This window comes from Oryzias latipes, chromosome 9 (genome assembly GCF_002234675.1).
Source record: "Oryzias latipes chromosome 9, ASM223467v1".
Classification (NCBI taxonomy): domain Eukaryota; kingdom Metazoa; phylum Chordata; class Actinopteri; order Beloniformes; family Adrianichthyidae; genus Oryzias; species Oryzias latipes.
In genome coordinates, this window is record NC_019867.2 from 8,386,430 (window position 1) to 8,404,647 (window position 18,218).

At 38.7% G+C, this 18,218-nt stretch overlaps 2 protein-coding genes across 5 annotated transcripts; both read right to left on the minus strand.

Moving 5' to 3' along the window:
• Window positions 1–167: 167 nt before the first annotated feature.
• nim1k (NIM1 serine/threonine protein kinase) lies at window positions 168–9,807 on the minus strand. 3 transcript variants are annotated; one of them, XM_020705799.2, is made up of 8 exons: window positions 9,315–9,807; window positions 6,907–7,037; window positions 5,326–5,795; window positions 4,802–5,077; window positions 4,611–4,723; window positions 3,516–3,637; window positions 3,237–3,398; window positions 168–1,648 (listed from the first exon to the last, which is right to left on the minus strand). In XM_020705799.2, exons 4-8 carry the CDS (start codon window positions 5,074–5,076, stop codon window positions 890–892), a joined length of 1,431 nt encoding a protein of 476 aa, XP_020561458.1. In that variant the 5' UTR covers window position 5,077; window positions 5,326–5,795; window positions 6,907–7,037; window positions 9,315–9,807; the 3' UTR covers window positions 168–889. The 3 variants fall into 3 exon arrangements, with proteins under 3 accessions (XP_020561458.1, XP_011477263.1, XP_004072353.1); XM_011478961.3 differs by lacking the exon at window positions 6,907–7,037; XM_004072305.4 differs by lacking the exon at window positions 6,907–7,037 and having other exon boundaries at window positions 3,252–3,398; window positions 9,315–9,802.
• Window positions 9,808–10,194: 387 nt separating this feature from the next.
• Window positions 10,195–18,080, minus strand: znf131 (zinc finger protein 131). 2 transcript variants are annotated; one of them, XM_011478963.3, is made up of 9 exons: window positions 17,950–18,080; window positions 16,939–17,086; window positions 16,473–16,574; window positions 16,003–16,147; window positions 15,725–15,833; window positions 15,446–15,637; window positions 14,984–15,362; window positions 11,290–11,420; window positions 10,195–11,098 (listed from the first exon to the last, which is right to left on the minus strand). In XM_011478963.3, exons 2-9 carry the CDS (start codon window positions 17,066–17,068, stop codon window positions 10,586–10,588), a joined length of 1,701 nt encoding a protein of 566 aa, XP_011477265.1. In that variant the 5' UTR covers window positions 17,069–17,086; window positions 17,950–18,080; the 3' UTR covers window positions 10,195–10,585. The 2 variants fall into 2 exon arrangements, with proteins under 2 accessions (XP_011477265.1, XP_011477266.1); XM_011478964.3 differs by lacking the exon at window positions 17,950–18,080 and adding an exon at window positions 17,720–17,849.
• Window positions 18,081–18,218: the final 138 nt, after the last annotated feature.

The window sequence follows — 18,218 nt, forward strand, 5'->3', positions numbered from 1 at the left end:
GCGTCATCACGCAAAAGCGGAAGTGATCTTGAAGACGTGGTCGTTTGGGAACGTCTCTGGGAAATGTAGTTCAAAACTAACCATACATGCGTTTTCCGCACATTATCACACCGCGTTAGTTTATATCACTTAATTTAAATTTTATTATTAAATACAAAGTCTCGAGTCTGCCAAGACTTGTTCTGTTATTTATTTCAGTCAGTACATTAGGATGTAAATGTCAATGAATAATGTAAAAAAAAGAAATTATTGAATAAGAAAAAAAAGTCTAATAAATTAAGAAATTTATTTGCTAGTAGTAGATTATTAAAACTGTTTTCTAATTAGGCTTGCAATGCCAAAACAATATCACGTACAAAGGAAACCAAAGACACAGCAATAACATCTTGTAAAGACATTTGCCATTACATAAAGTTTAAAGTCTTTAGTTTTAACACAAATATTCATGAACAGAATGTATACAAAACTAAGGCATATCGGAAAATTGCAAGTAAGTAATCAAGTCACATTCTGCACAGACTATAAATTAACTTTTGTCTTACACTTTATGAGGAAATTATATTTCCTTAATTTCTACTTGGTTTATTTTATATCTTGTTATAACAGCAAACCTGAGGACATAACAAATAACTTCTAGAAAATTTTAATCAGCATTAAATTATGTTTTATGTATGCTATCACCATGTTTACCTAAATACAGCACATTTAGGATAAGAAAACATCAATAGCACTTACTAGCATCAGAAATAACAAGTTTTATGCGGTGAATGTGACTTATGTCAAACTAAGTCAATTCTTAGCTGTCAATAAAAGCACTTTTTATTTTTTTAAGATAGCTGTGCTATTTTGTCAAGTCAATGAACTTCAAGAATAAAGTGCTACATAATTGTCACAGAATGATACAGAGCTTTGATGTGTGCCGTAAACTTCTGTACACCTTCAGTCTTTCTTTTTTGCTTGCTGTAATTGGAGCAACCTTCCGCGTGACAGCAGGCACAATGTCAACAGCGCGTCTCCTGTGAACGCGGTGAAGCAGGATCCTGTAGACCCCAGTGATGGAACTTCGACAGTCTTTCCCCTGGTTGTTCAGGATGTGCTCCGACGTGATTCCCAATGCTTCCAGTGCTGTCTTTATCTCCAGCTCCTCCTCCCGCAATTCAGACGGATCACTCTCTGCTAGATGGGTTGGGTCTAGGCTGAATGGATCTAAGGAACGTGGAAAGTCGACAGGGAGCAGCCACTCACTGCTCATCATCTGTTCCACAGTACAGCGGTCAGATGGAACGGGCTGAAGGATTCCCCTGATCAACCTCTGGCACGCCTCCGGTACCCAAGTGGGCATAATGTAAGCCCCATCCATGATGCACCTCTTCAGTTTGACCACAGTTTCTGCCCTGAATGGCATGGTACCCGTCACCATAAAGAACAGCAACACCCCGAGAGCCCAGATGTCTACGAAGGCCCCAATGTAATGCTCGTCCCGAAAGAGTTCTGGAGCAGCATAAGGCGGAGAGCCACAGAATGTATTGAGAGTCTCATCACGGTGGCTCAAAGTGCTAAATCCGAAATCCCCGACCTTGACACAAGAGGTGCTGGTGTAGAAGATATTTTCTGCCTTCAAGTCTCGATGGATGATGTTGTTTTCATGCTGTTGGAGATATAGCAAAAAAAAGCATCTAACAACTTTATCCTCTCAACACGTGATGCAGTCACTTCAAGTAACAGCATAGAAAAAAAAGTCTTAAGGTAAATTCAACCGCAAGATAAAGAGCCCGGAAAAACTGTGAAGACAAACATCTAGATTGTAAGAACTGCCTTCAAGAACAGGTTTAACAAACATTTTACAATATGCTAAATTTAAAGCATGTGAATGCAGAGACTTCAACAACAAAACAAAAAAACAAAGTCTGATCATCAAATTATCATTATTGAGATTTTTTTCTACTACTAAAATAACTCCTGGTGGTGGTGAGAACTGCACTGAGTACTAAACATTAAAGTCCCACGTCAATCATGTTTTGACCCATTTAAAAAGTTCCCAGTGGTTCTTAAACAGTCATAACGCAAATTTTAGGCAATAAAAACAAACTGTGTTGTTTTCTAGGACATAATTTCTGCAGAGCTGCAGTAGTTCATCCGACATAAGAGTTGCGGGTGGGACTGTTGGTGTGGAGCGACCCCCACCCCTGTCACAAATCTCTGTTTACACCCTCTCCCGCTAGCTTACAGCCCCTCACAACCCCAACCTAACATTACTGGTGCAACTAAAATGGCCAGCAACATCGGAGACATCCAGCCGTACAGATTTGAGGCAGCTGCCACCTCGGACAGGGAAAGCAAAGACGTACGTGGATGGTGGATGAATCAGAATGGAGCAGAGCAGCTTGTGGCCCACCCAGTGTATTTTTGTATGTAACAACAATATTTTTGAAACTTGTTTTTTTTGTCTGCACCTGATTCAGTCATTCAATTTTAAGCTTCATTTCTTAATATTTGTCCTTCATCACCAGAAAAATGCCCCAAGAACATGTTAAAAACGCCACAAACATCATTTTTTATTTTTTATTTTACTTTCAAGAAGTAGCTTATCCGGCTGAACGTTTAGACACGGGAGACTTAAACTGGCACAACTACAAAATACTGAAAAATCATTGGAAATAGAAAATAAAATCTGTCAGATTAGCTTATTTTAAAGTAAAATGTCTTTCAATCCCACTATTTTAATGATTTTAAAACTTTCAGTTAAGGATCAGCAGAATTCCAAACATGTCGTGTTCATATTTGACCTAAACCCAGAAAAAAACGTTTTACTTAGGAGCTTGAGAGAAATAGCCGACACAGTTTTGTTTGTCAAACAATAAATCATTTAAAAAATGCAACAGAATTTGAACTCAGGAATTCTGTAAGATGAAACCATTTATTTTACCTATTTTATTTAAAATAAAATCCCTTTTCAAGCAATAAATTAAGCTCTATTTATACTTTAGTTAATGATCACTGTATTAAATTAAGCAAATGTGTTTATTTTTAACCTTTTTGTATTGTTTTATTTTCTGTCTTTAATTTATGCATTTCATCATTTCTGTACTGAGTTTGATAAATGTGTGTAAACTCTTTATTGCTTTGACTACAATGCTTGAAATAAATCAATAAATCAAATCAAATAATAATCATTGATATCTTTTCTGTTGCCAAATCAGAAATAGTCTAGCGATGTTTTCTTTGACTAGTGTTACCTTGTAGGTACTGACCATGTGTTTAACAGCAGAGATGATCTGAGCAAAGACAATCTTGCAGTCAAGGTCGGAAAGTTTTCCTTCTGTAGTAATTTTAGTGTAGAGCTCTCCTCCACCTGCATACTCCATCACTAAGTGTAACCGTGACAGAGTCTCCACCACCTACAGGACAAAAACAAAAACACAGCATGCAAACATTTACATTGGTGTAAAAAGGCTTAACCTGACCTGAAGCTTAAGAACTAAAAAGGTAAAAGAAAAAGAAAAAGTGATGCAAACCTCGTAGAGGCGTATGATGTTGGGGTGGTGTAGTTTCTCCATGCTGGAGATCTCTCTGGACAGAAGCCTCTGAGTCTTTTGATCCAGCTTAGTTTTGTCTAAGATCTTAATGGCCACTTTATCTAAAGAAAAAGAATTATAGCTTTAATTACAAATGAACAATTTGCAAAGAGAAACTTCTTTAGGAAATGGGATCATCTTAAATTCTGCTAATTGGTGACGGCTGGGCTGCATTAAGAAACAACCTTCTTTCAATAATTTCCAAATCAGTACATTTTTTTACTTTCAGTTTTATCTTAAAAAAGGAACATTTTCATTTTTTAAGGACTTGATTTTTTAAATAATTACATGGAAGTCTTACATCTGCAGTTTCACAAAGATGTGAACACTTAGGATGCATTAAATTTTAACAGCTAAGATCCTGGCAGAATGCCGTTAAATGATTCACAAGGATAAAAAAACCAACTGCAGGTAACTCAATCCAGAAAAGTTCTTAAGAGGCAAAACGGTGCCGAGATATCTTATTGTGCCCTGCTATGCATTATTAAAGGTAGTATTAAGCTCGATTTCACCTGTGACATATCTGTCAAAGGGACAATTCAATAAACTCCCATTATTTTTTTTACTAAATGTTGTCTTTTACGTGAACTCAGATGGTAGATGTAGGCCAGAGATTTACATGTAAATGATGGCACCGCACACCACACAGAGAGCCACATGCTCATTTTTGCTTCTCTTTGTAGCCTTTTGATGAGGCAAGCAGCAATTTTAGCCGTCGCTAAGGAAACTGGAGATCTCTAATCGATCCATCTGCTCTGAAGCAGCAAACAGTGAGGTTCTTTGCGGCTGAATCAGCCCTCTGTCCAAGAGAGCATGGGCTTGTTAGTGAACTGCTGTCTGACAGAAGACTTTATTATGGTCTCAGCTCAAGACTGATCAATCAGCTCATCGTTTAATTGAAATAAAAAGCTAGACTATGTGTTTTTGCAAAGGTTTGACTTTCCGAATTGAACTCAAATAACATTGCAATGACATTTTGTTTTATCTGCACCATGAGTGCATCTGGATAGCACTGGTAGTTTTTGAAAATTTTACCTTTAGTGAGAGCGTGAATTCCTAGTTTGACGTGGGAGAAATTTCCACAGCCAATCTCTCCTCGAATCTTGTAGAAGGCAATTCTCCTCCCCACTGTCAGCTCACGGACCACCCTGCGGCAGAGGGTTCCACATGAACGCTGTAGAACCACCAGAAGAATCATCTACACGCTTGGTTTGTTCCACCGCTACCTGTCATCCTGACACATGTCCAGGTTCAGCCTCTCCAGTGGAGTGAGACGCCGGACAGTGGCCCCCTCATCGTCGGTGTTGATGTCGGAGCTGTCCTGGCGGCTCCAGCGGCTGTACCGTTGGCTACCGGTACTCAGCACTGTGCCTCCGGCGGAACCTCCGAGAGGATCTCGGCTGGAATCTCCAGAATTGGAGCCGTCCCGAGCGGCGTCTGCTGTTCCTGCCCCAGCCTCAGCACCCTCTGGGGTGCTTTCAGAGGGGCAGACGGCAGTCATCCTGCAAAGGGTGCTTAGGGTGAGAAAACCTCATCTGATAGCTTCTAAAGAGTGTCTGAGGAGCTAGTTTTTCTAAATATAGAGGCCCCAAAATAAACAGAATGAGAAAAATTAGTTGTTTGGATAGTTAAAAAATGCACACAGATTGCATTTAAACATATCTTTTAACTGATGTACTGCTTGAATAAAATGTGTCAGATTCAAAGTAAGAAGTGAGATCAATACAAAAAAATTAAAAACTGGACTTACCTTCAGATGTGAGTGCCATTTACAAAGCAAATCCATCCATTCTTCTTCTCATCCCCAAATATTAGTGACGCTCAGCTATGAAAAAGAACGATCAATGAAAGGTTTTCCCGGCGTTGGAGCTTAATAGAACAACACCTCCAGTCCAGTCCGAGTCGAACAACATGATTTATCCAAAATGCTCTGAGCAGAAGCTACTTTCAAAACTGAATTCCAATCCCAGTGTCTCCAGTTCCCACAATACAAAGCTCGGAATTTCCTTAACTGCTATAGAAAAAGATGGGTGAAGAGAGCACGTGTTACTGGATTCATGTCAACTGTTGTCTGCTGGAGCTTAAATGGACTCTTTTGAGTCTCCAGAGTATAAATAGGCCACATGGTTAAGAGGAGGGAAGAGGAGCTGAATGTGGGAGGTTGAAGGAAAGGGGCTGAACAGATGACAGTGTCAGCCATGGGGCGACTCGCCACCCAACCTGGAATAAAGCACAAAACACATGCAGCCCCTTAGAAAGGTCTTCTTGTTGACACATTAGAGCACAAAATGTTTGATTATATTCCAAACAATGTTCTACCTTTTATGCATTTATTTGACATTTCATCAGTTTGGTGGATAAAGTCTAGATTTCAGATTTCAAATTTCAGATTTCAGATTTCAGATTTACAGAGCATCTGTGCTGCATTCACTCAAACGTTCACTGACAAAGGAATTGTTGGGAAGAAGTGGTGCTTATTACCTGCCAGTTTATGCTAAACTAAACTGTTTACATCACAAAGAAACAACTGGGAATGCTTGCACGCCTGTCCCTGCCTGCAGTGTGATGTGTGGAGTTGCATAATTAGGTGAGAACTGCATGCTAAGAAAAAAGAAAAGCTCTAACAACATCCCATGAGAAGGGGAAAGAAAAAGGGTGAATCAGGGGTGAAAATGAACCCCAACAGGTTATAATAAACCTTTTCATTTTACTTTTAGAATTTCATTTGTTCAAACACAGATTTTATCAAACAGCTTTGAATACAAACCTAAATGAAGATGCAGATTTAGTGAATTTAGATTTGGGGAACTTTAATTTTACCTGTTGTTATCGTAATACAACTGTTTCTTTGGCAGAAAAAAACTGAAATGTTGTCATATAAGTATTTTTTTTGTAACTTATGGATTTACAAAAAAGATTTAACATATAAACATAGTATAAATTGCAGCTACCACATAAAAACACATTTTGAAAGCACCAAAGGAGAAAATAAGCTACTAAAGAAAAAAAATAAGAGTGACCATTGACCAAGTTTATTAAAAAAATAATAAATGTATCAAATATGCTAAACTAAATAGCAGTAGTGTCAATAGGGTATTCAGTTTGGCAAAAACACTATATTTAAAAACACAAAAAATGCCAATTTATTTTGTGAAAGAATTGGAAATAATAGACTAAAAATAATGATAAACTTTGTTCTGATGCTGCAACTTGTGCTGTAATATTTCTAGAAAATCTCAAATCTAAATTGGAGTCCTAAAAAGATCCATTTAAAAGTAAAAATAAATTGGGACTGCCTGTCTATTTTTGTCCTCATTTGTGTCATTATTACCATGAACTCGTTTGTCGAGCAGCCTCGTCGGGAAATCAAAGCCTTTCTCTTTTGTGAGGCCTGGCGTCTTTTGGCTTCAAACGGCGTCCTGTAATTTCACCATGAATATCTGCGCATTGATCTTAGTCAGCCTGAAAGGACGAGGGAAGTGAGAAGAAACCTCTACTTTGCAGCACAAAGCAACATATGCTGTCTTTTATGTATGGAAATATGAAGCCTGGCAAACATAAAAAAAAAACATGTTCAAAAGGGAAAGACAGTCCCAGAGGCTATGGTTCTTGAAAAAACTAAAATAATCAGATTTGCTTTCATTACCAAATGGCAGGAATGTTTGGGGCTTTAGGTTGAGGATTGTGGTTCTGGGTGAAGTATAGTTGATGTTGCAGCTTTACAAAAAAGAGAAAAAATAATAATAAATTCCCAGCGCAGGGAGGCGATCTACACAAGAGGCTCTTCACAAACATCTTTTGATTCGTCAGGACGGCAAATCAATGAGGTTTGCTCTCACAAACACCGACCGGACATGTTTGTCTTCATATCAGGCTAAGAATGATGCATTACGAGGAACTAAGAGTCATAGAGCAAAGTGCACGTTTTTATATTTGCAGCGCTGCGCTGGACGGTGGGAAGTCAAATAAAAACGATGGCAATCTGAGGCTGAAGATCCCATAAACAGCAGAGCACTTAAAAGACCTTTTAATTTATACTAGACTTTCATTTCATCACAGTTTATTTGCTCATTGTTTATAGTTGTTTGCTTTTCTTTTCCTTATGTTGGATACATTAAGTTTAATGCGCTTTTATCAATTTAGTTTAAAACCTTCCATGGGAATATCAGCTTTATCAAGGAGACATTTTGCTGACTTTTTCTTTTTTTTTCTCATTTATCCAGAGATTGAACTTTAATTTTATCCAAAAAATGTTTAGTTAAACGTTTAAACTTAAAGTTAAATGTTATTGTGCGTGCATGTTTATGTATGTGAATTTGCTGATTGGTGAGCACACTGAAAACACAAACCAGCTTTGCTACGTTGGCTCGCACGGCCATCAATCACCTGTTCGGGGATCCTCAAAGACCTGAAGACCTTCACTCTTCTACTGGCTGCACTGCGGTTTAACAGCAGCCTCTTCACAACATCCAACGGCAAAACTCACACGACTGAGGATCAGAAACCTGTTCCGTCCACCTGCTCTGCTTCTGTCCACTAAAACCCACAATGTGTCTCAGTTAGGATGATTCTCTACCACGCTGGAAGAACATCACCTCACTTTAGATCCACTCCTTTAGTCCTGGCATTAGTTTTAGCAGCTTTACTTCCCATTTTAGCAGTTTTTCTATTTGAAGAAAAGGTCATGTTAAGGTGCTTAGTGGATCATAATGTTTTTGTTTTGTTCTGAGTGAAAAATCAGAGACTAGCTTTTTTTTAAAACACTGTTAAAATGATTCTGTTGTCGTTTTTTTCACTACTTTTACCATTTATTTTCATTTTTTTTTTCTAATTATTGTTTTAGTTAGAACATAATCTGCACACTGAGCAAAAGATGTCTGAGTCATAGCAAACAAAGTAACCATGGTGCTGCATGTAAGGACAATAACATCACGGTGTTCCAGACACCGTGGTAAACCCCCATCCGGTGGTTTCAGTCCAAATCCAATCAGTTCTTCTGGCTTTAAAAAGGCTGCCGGAGTTTGCATGACGTTCATCAAAGAGACTCCCATCAAAGAAGATTCACACCAAGCATAATGTTTTAATGTTCTCTGATCAAAAGAATCAAATTAAGAACACATTTCAACCAGATGGACACAAAAAACAATCTCAACAGGATTAGAGTTATGGAAATGTATGACTCAAACTCTGTAAAACCTTTTTTATGTTATGACATGATAAATACCTCCATAGTATTTTGTGTTTTTTTAATATTCATAATCAGTTGTGTAGTTACTGCTTGGTAAACATGGAGGGTCATCTGTCACAATTTTCAAAAGAACATTTTTGACTAATTTAAGTTTCCAACAAAAAACCCAGTTATCTCTTAAAGAAATAGGTCAATTTTGAAGATGTAATGACTTAAAAACGCCGCGATGTAAAGTAGTTATGTTTATGAAGTCATGAACTGGTTTAAAAAGCTACTTTATTTAAGTACTTTTTGGACTTCAACCATCAAATGTTAGCTAGTAAAACATGTTAAATATACCTACAAGAGCTGAATTAGCACACATTTTAAGTCCTTCAATAAAAGAAACAGGTATTTTAAGTGGCTAAACTATTAGCATCTGATGATTTTCACTAGTTAACAACAGTTGACTATATTCCTCGCAGCAGGCCATGAGTCAACCTTTTTTTTTAAAACCCTAATAATCCCACCGAAACCAGCAAAGACGGACGTAACGTGCGCATCACTCTTACTTGGGCAAGTACAGTATCACCGTGGGCCCCAGGCGTCTATGTTTACCGACTTCGCAGCCAAATCCATCCTGTCTGGTGCCGGATGACATTGAACGCGCAGGTTCTGCTGCTGCTATCGCGGCTGTTACCGCCCCCCTCCCTTCCCGGTCACAGTGAGGAGATCAGCTCAACAAACGGGCCAATCGACCAATCAGGAGATGCGCAACGAGTCTCACGTGCGCCTCACGTCCAATGAGAAGCGACTATGGGACCAATTTAGGACTGCCACACAGAAACGCCGAAGGGACTGAAGGCTCAGGCTGTGTAACCGGAGCCACTGTGGTGGTGACCCACCGAGCTCTGTTAACCGCTAGTTCCGCCTGAGTTCAACGAGAGGTCAACCGGGTCTGGAGAGAAGAGCTTTGAGGGTGTTTACAGGGTTTCTCGACTCTTGTGTACAATTATGTGAGATATGTAAAATAGTCTTAAATTGAGTAATCCCTAACCAGAGAAAAACTTTTTTTAAAAGTTACATTAAGGCAATAAAATAGAATATTGTGGAAAAAAATAAAAAAACGTGTCAGATTATAAATATGAATTTAAAAATTATGTAAATATTTTTAATCAAGCACAAGAGTTTTAGTTATGTTTCTCTTGACCTAATTAAAAATGAAGTCATTTGAAAGATGGAGTAATGACCATTTAAATAACTTTATGAGTTATTAAATATAACAAACAAATATACATATTTAAAAAAAAAATCAACATGCTTAGAACAGCAATGATAAGAGGCCAAAATTAATCAACATTTTTAAGTCACCGGCAGGTTTCTAGGTAAATTAAATCCATAAAGTCTGTTGCTTCCTTGATAAATAAAATACAGAAAGTAAAAAAGCAAAACTGGCCAAAACCAATTTTATTTTATGGTTCAAATTTTTTAACACACAAAAAAAAAACTATACTGTTGTGAAAATAAATATTGTTCAATGAGGACAATGAAATTTCTATGAAACAGAATATTTTTCAAGATGCTGCAATGTTAAACTCCATGTCCACCTTTTATTCAAATGTGTTTTTGGAGTTAAATATTCAGTGAGGCAAAGCAATAAAGATAAAAATGAAGCATGAAACAAGACAAAGGCAAGTGAAGATAACCTTTTACAAAAAATGTCAATAACTCATGATGCGGATGAGAATAAAAAAAACCCAAACATGCAGATCTCTGAGAAATGAGGCATCCACTACAGCATAATTTGATATTGCTGCAACAGAAAAGTGTCCTGGAGGTCATTTCATACGACCAACGGCTGCTCTGCTTCCTCCTCGTTCACCATCTCCTCCATCTTTGCTTCCACCTGAGAGTTCACCACCTGCTGCCCCTGGACATCAGCCGTGGTCACATGCACCACCTGGATCTGCAGCCCCGCCTGTTTCAACCGCTCCACGTCCTCTTCGCACATCTCCCCGACCCCTCCGTCTTCCACCACAACAGTTGCAGTTTCCTCCAATTCCATGACATTTACAGGCTCCACGGTGACGTGCTCCACCTGAATGCCGTCATCCAACAGGACGGTTTCAGCCCCGCCGAGGCTCTGCGCTGCTATCGTGAGGGCGGCAGAGTCGGTGATGACCAGCTGCTCCGGTATTTTCTCCACAATCAGATGAATCTCCTTTAGGTGGGCGGTCAGCTCCTTGGGGTGAGTGAACCACATGTCACACACAGTGCAGTGGTTTGGCTTTTCTCCTGTGTGACTCGCTAGATGGTCTTTGAACTGGTCCCAACTGTTGAACACACTGCCGCACACCTGACAGAACAAAAGGTAAGATTAGAAATCAGTGAGGAAGTTGCTGCATAGAAAAACCTCTAGAATAATAAACATTAACAATAAACACAAATCCATGTTTTCAATCACAAAATGTTCAACCACTAGAGGACAAAACTGTGAACTGAATGCAGCTTTAAACATACAGGCGATGGCAGCCAAACAACGGTTACCTGGCACTCGTAGAGTTTCTTGCGTCCCTTTTTGGCCCCGGCCCCATTCTGACAGGCCGCCATATGGCACTTCAGCGTACTGTTCCTCGCAAATTTCTCATGACAATCTGGACACTCGTATGGTTTTTCACCTGAAACCAAAAAATAAAAGCACATCTAAAACATTAGACGTTTAAACATTCAGAAGAGAGACTTGTATAAGATAAGTAAATATTATATTCATATTTCTTTGCACATTTAAACTAAAATTATCTAATGAAAATATGATATGTATTCAGCTACTGCAAAACATCTAATGGTGCAACAAATATTACTTTTAAAAAGTCATTACACAATGTTAACACAATTGCATGCAGTGCCTTGCAAAAAAGTATTCACCCCCTTGGATGTTTGTCCCTTTTGTTGCTTTCATAAATCACTCATGGTCAATAAAATTACTCTTTCCTCACACAAAGATTTACTAGAAAAAAAAACTTCAATGTCAGTGTGAAAACAGATTTCTACAAAGTAATGTCAATGAAACACATATAAAATGAAATACAATTGTTTGCAGAATTATCTAGTAGATGCACCTTTGGCTGCAATCACAGCACTGAGTGTGTGGATGGGTCTCAACCAATTTTGTACATCTATCTGCACACTAGAATTCTGCTCCATTCCTCTTTGCAAAACTGCTCAGGTTCTGTCAGGTTGCGTGGATACCGGGCATGAACGGCCCTTTTCAAATACTGCCACAAATTCTCTGTGGAATTTAGGTCTGGGCTTGGACTTGGCCACTCCAGAACATTTACCTGGTCCTTCCTAAACCATTTCTGTGTAGCTTTTGCAGTATGCTTTGGATCATTGTCTTGCTGGAAAACGAATCTCCTCCCAAGACGTAGTTCTCTTGCAGACCGAAAAGATTGCCTTCTAAGATTTCGGTGTATTTTGCAGCATTCATTCTGTCTTCTATCTTTACAAGCCTTCCAGGGCCTGCTGTTGAGAAACATCCCCACAACATGATGCTGCCACCACCATGCTTCACAGTGGAGATGGTGTATTTTTGATGATGTGCAGAGTTTGGTTTCCGCCAAACATATCGGCTTGTCTGCTGGCCAAAAAGCTCAGTTTTGGTCTCATCAGACCAAAGAATCTTCTTCCACTTGATCATGGAGTCTTCCACATGTCTTTTGGAGAACTCTAATATGTATTTTCTTTGAAAGTGGCTTTCTCATTGCCACTCTGCCAAAAACCTTTGACCGGGGAAGAACTCGGGCAGCAGTTGCCACATGCAGTCTATCCAGTCAGCAGCTGAAGCTGGTAACTCCTTCAAAGTAGTCGTAGGGGTCTTGGCGGCTTCTTTGACAAGTCTTACTCAGTTCACGTGGGTGGCCTGATCTAGGGAGATTCAAACATGTGCCATATTGCTTCCATTTCTTGATGATTAATTTCACTGAACTCTGTGGAATGTTCAATGCCTTGGAAAACATTTTTTATCCATCTCCTGACTTGTACCTTTATGCAAGCCTTTCACTGAATTGCTTGGAGTGTTCCTCTGTCTTCATGGTGAAATGGCAGCCAGGAAATACCTCCACCAGCATCTGGACCCTTTATAGACTGGTGCTTTATAACTCAGTATGTTGGGACACACCCACACCACTCAGGTGATCTTCATTTCACTGAGAAACTGAGACTATGGCACTAATTAGATTCACTTCTATTGAATCAGACCATTAAATTTAAAAGAGTGAATAATGATTCATTTCATTTTTGTAGGGATGGGAATAGAAGCCCCGTGAAACCTCATTGGGGTTCAAGTATTTGTGCCAGGAAAAATGGACCAACCATTCAGGGCTTTGAAACCACACAGAACAGCGGCATCTGGTGGCGGACTGGGCGTATGTCCTTCAACTAAGCTCCCTGCAACACTTCAATGTGGAAATGATAATGAAAAAACGTAAAACAAAACAATATTGTTAATGATGATAAAAAAGCAACTTAAAACAACACCATGCAAAACACACATCACATAAAGCAAATAAAAAAATAAAAAGTAAAATGCTAGCTTTGAACCCGGGATTCCAGGACTCAAACACCGTGATTATTCCACCGATCTATCAGTACTGACACAATGAAGGGGGGTCTAAGGGCAGGGATGCCAGTATAGCAGTCAGTTTGTTAGTTCATTTTAGTATTTTCCTATTGAACTCTTTGTATTCGTTCATGTTTTACTTCGAAGCCCATCGAGACGACTGTTGTTGTGATTTTGGGCTATACAAATAAAATTGAATTGAATTGAATTGATCTATTACCATCATATACTGGTACAAGTATTTTCCTTATAAACAATGTTCATAGTGAATTGTCTTATTAGGAGAAACCGAGTAAAATATTATCCTGAGCCACAGTACTTGTTTTTTTTTTTACCAGGAACCATGGTTCAAGTGCAATGAACTGACGCTGATTCCAATACAGGGGAAACAATAGAACTTGTCGGGAAACGTTCAGGATTCATTTGTACTTACAGAGAAGAGCACGCCAAACTGTTCAAACAAGTGACACATGAACCGTGCTTCGACCAAACGAAGCATTTGGCGCTTCATACGTCATCAACAACGTGATCTGCGCTAGTTGACACACGCCCCGAAAAAAACATTGTGTCGAACCGCTCTGCTTCATGAAGGTGAAACGCCCCCTGAAGCGTCTGTGTCAAACGGGCCATCCCTACATTTTTGTGTTGCATTGACATCACTTTGTAGAAATCTCTTTTCCCATTGAAATTTTTTTTTTTCTAGTAAATTTTTGTGTGACAAAAATGTTGAATGTTATTGACCATGAGTGATTTATGAAAGCAACAAGAAACTGCAAGTGTGGAGGTAATCGATGCTTTTAGGGCAGGCATGTCCAAAGTCCGGCCTGAGGGCCAAATGCAGCCTGCGTTCAAATTTCTAGAAACAGTGTATCTAATTTCTTGATTGTGTGCGGCTAAATTACGTGTTCATATTCACTATCAGAAGAGACATGGCATCTATGTCGAGCTGACTGAATGTAACGGTGCAAAAAATGGACAAACAGAGAGAGCCTTTGGTAAAAACGCATTCAGATGTATTTTTTTCTATGGGAAGAAATGACATGAATGTCATTGCAATAAAATGATTGTTAATTAGTTCTGGTAAATTTCATGTTAATTAAATGGTTTAAAGAAGGTTGGCACTCACACATTTCCAACTCACCAAATTTGGCCCTTATGCAAAAAGTTTGGACATCACTGTTTTAGGGTAACATAATAACATAATAAAACAAAACAAACCATGACAAACTGAAATTTCATTATAAAATAATGCTGTTCAAAACCCCAAAAAACAAACCAATTTTGCTATTTTTTTGTCTTACAAAACACTGTGTTAATGCAACTATCCAACCGGACATATAACAGAACACATAACAGAACCTAACTTCTACATTTGATGCCGGTAACATCTTGGTTGGTCTTTTTAGTGTATGTAGAACAGAATATTTCTGGCTGATTCCAGATTTATAATTCAGGTTTTAAATGTTGTTTTATTAGCTCCGCTAACTTTAATATGAATCCAGGAAGTGATGTATACTAAATGAAACCAGAGAACTGGTTTGTCAAAATAAAATGTGAACATTTCTCACAATTTTAGGCACACCCAGAGAAACCTTTTGATAGTTTTATTGTTTTCATTCTCACCAGTGTGTTTTCGCAGGTGCTCCTTAAAGTGTCCGAAGTGGTCAAAGTTCTTCTTGCAGTATTCACAGACGTGGACCTTCTTCTGGGGCTTTTGATTTTGAGACAGCTCCTCTGCCTCAAAATGAAAAGTGTTTATGTGCTGCTTCAGAGCCCCCTCCCTTGTGTAAGCTTTCCCGCAGTGACTGCACACATGCGGCCTCTCCAGCGAGCCCAGGTGACTTTTGATGTGCTGCTTCAGGTGGGAGTACTGCTTGAAGCTGCGCTCACACTTGTTGCAGCGAAACATGTTGTCCGCTTGGGAGATCTGCACCTCAACGACCTCAACATTCTCCAGGACCTTTGACGCCGTCACCGTTTCCTCTTGATAAACCACCTCGTGCTAAACAAAAGCAAAAAGAATTTAGAAGATCATTTTTTTCCCCACACGCCTTAAATCAAATATCTAAAAATAAATAAAAGTACCTCTTCTATTTCTTCCCGTTTAATAACTTGAATGGTTGGTTCTCCTTGCTGGTATTTACTAGTTATATCAGCAAGGAGAGCTAAAGCAGAGTCATCTGAGGATGCTTGAGCATTTTTTGCTGCGTCTACAACTTCCTCCAAGCCGGACTCTTCCACCTCAATGGGTCCTTCGCCTATTACCTGAATCTCCACCTGCAGGACAATTACAATAATCCTTATTTTCTGCCATCTTACATTTGTTTGTTTTTTAAAGTTGGTGAATATTGTGGACATACTGACTTGTTCTCCTTCTACTGTTGGCAGGGTTTCTGTAATCACATTAGAAGTCTCTGCAATCTTCCTCTTTTTACTTGTACTTCTGGCTGTCAATGACGAAAATTCATGAATCCTACAAGACACAATTTGTCATGACTCAAAACTACATTTGTCAGATTGCAAACAAAATTCTCTTCAGCACATTTAACACAAGTCAAACCACACATTTTAAATACTCTGTACAGTAACAGTTGAATGCATTTAAGCAGCAAAGATGAGAGGTTGGCATGTTTAAGCCTCACTTCTTGTCGAGCGCCTTGATGGCTTCTTGCATCTGCAGGTATTCAGCAGCTTTCCACACATCAAAAGCTTCGCTCTCCCCTGCAACAGCTAGTGTGGCTGTGTACGTGAAGTCCATCAGCTGACGAAAGGCTGCGTTGCTCACACCTGCCAAAATGACGTGAAAAGCGTGAATGTGAATTAATGCCGTACAACACACTAAACCAAAAAACGTTTGCATTGCTTGGGAAGTTTACAAGCTTGTCTCAACAAAAAAAAAAAAAAAATGTAGGAAAAGCTCATTGTTAAGAGGTGAACACGAGACAACACTTGACAAATCTAAAAACACATAAACACATCCTCATGCAGTTACCAGGTTTCTCCAGCAGAGAGCATTATTCCCAACACAACTATATAATGCACAGCCAACTTGTCTTTACATGCAAATGAAACTAAAGCTTTCATTTTCATTTTTTACTAAAACATAGCATACCTTCTATCTCCACCAGGGGTTCTTGGGTAAAATCCTGAAAGAATTTGTAGAAAAACTGACTGCATGCTGCCAACACAGCTTTATGGGCTCTGAATTGGTGTCCTGCATAAAGTAACAAGTCAAACAACAGAAATAAGTGCAACAGCTCAAAAATGTACTAAACATGTTCACATATTTGGTTAAAATAAGCATTGCTTTCCATCCTTGTAGCTTGAAACAGATTGTCATTTAATAATATATTCTTAGAACCAAATTTATCCCAGATAAAGCCAGTAAAGGCCAAAAAAATCATGCAAATCAAAAAATGGTTGCTTACAGAACAATAATAATAAATATTCTAAAATTAAATCTATGCATATAGAATAGGGAAAAAATAATATTGAAACTTTAGAACTAGCACCAATGCAAACTGGAATTTATGATCAAAATCAGTATCATGTGTGATGGAATCCAGCGCGGTTCTTACCATCAACTATCAGGGTAATATCTGTGAACTGGTCGAGCTGTCGCTGCTCATTTAATTTCTCCAACATGACTTTATAGTGAGCTGGATACTCACTACCACCCGTTGCCTCAACCTCCTCCACCGTTGACATCTTCAGGGAGATCCTGAACTGCAGTAACAGAGATGAGGGGGCATGTTATTGTGAAAATTTGGAGGAAATGAAAAAACGTGTTTTTAAAATATTATTTTATAACTTTCAACTGAAAAGAAGTCATTGCTATCAGTTTCAATCCTGTACACCAATGTCTGCATGTAACACACTACTGATTTCAGCAAGTATTAAAAAAATATTTGAAAGAAATCATTGAAATTTAGCAAGAAGTACAAACTAGCCATATTTATTCAAAAATAAAATTAGACCCCGTCAAATAAAATTTCCCTTTTGAAATGAAACGAGGAAGACTAAAAGGAGAAGTAAAAAAAAAAAGGTTCTTATAATTAGCCTTAACCTACAGGGCGCCTGATGCAAATGCAAACAAAAAGCTTGATTGTTTTCTCTTAGCAAAACACCGACAGGAGATAAAAAAAACAACAACATTGATTCTAAAGTCTTGATTATTGGCACGTGTTTTAGACGTTCTACGTTTTGATGATAACACAACATTTTCAGAACTCGTCTTCTGACACATGGGGCTTTTTAGCTTTAAGCTAAATTAGCAAACATGCAGTCTGCCCAAAAACTACACGCAAAAGGCCTTTCTTCAAACATAGGGCAAGAATGTGGATTTAAAAGTCAGCATACCAGAAATACGGAAGGCAAAACATTTTACACACGGACTGTTCCGTGAAATAAACATTGTAAAAGTTCGAGGCGATGCGGATAAAGGGCCTCTTAGCAGGCTCGCCATTTCGCGTTTGACTATCAACATTACGTCATCAAACCGCGCATTAAAATACAGATTTCCCAGACATATTTATTCCTTATAACCACTAAAGCTTATAATGCGTGCTGAAAACCGTCGTCTCACATACCTGAAGTTTAGTAAAATTACAGCAAAAACTTGTTTTGTGGTGATATTTCCGACGACATATGAAACGCTGATCTACTCTCGGCTTGCTCCAAAAAAGGGCGGTCGTTTCAGAACAAGGCCTCCGATTCCCAGAAACCCTTGCGTGCCGTGGGACGCCGGGTGTCGTTGCTTAGCAACAACAATGTCAGTAGTGTATTGACAGAACATAAGTGAAACGAGAAATAAATAAATAAAACGGACGGGTTGTGACATTTATTTAAATAATTATAC

Coding starts and splice junctions, on each gene's coding strand:
- nim1k (XM_011478961.3), bottom strand. CDS start 5,076: ATGACTGCCGTCTGCCCCTCTGAAAGCACCCCAGAGGGTGCTGAGGCT. Junction 4,724..4,801: donor GACATGTGTCAGGATGACAG/GTAGCGGTGGAA, acceptor CCTCTGCCGCAG/GGTGGTCCGTGAGCTGACAG. Junction 3,638..4,610: donor AATTCACGCTCTCACTAAAG/GTAAAATTTTCA, acceptor CTTTTTCTTTAG/ATAAAGTGGCCATTAAGATC.
- znf131 (XM_011478963.3), bottom strand. CDS start 17,068: ATGTCAACGGTGGAGGAGGTTGAGGCAACGGGTGGTAGTGAGTATCCA. Junction 16,575..16,938: donor TATTACCCTGATAGTTGATG/GTAAGAACCGCG, acceptor TACTTTATGCAG/GACACCAATTCAGAGCCCAT. Junction 15,638..15,724: donor CAACAGTAGAAGGAGAACAA/GTCAGTATGTCC, acceptor ATTGTCCTGCAG/GTGGAGATTCAGGTAATAGG.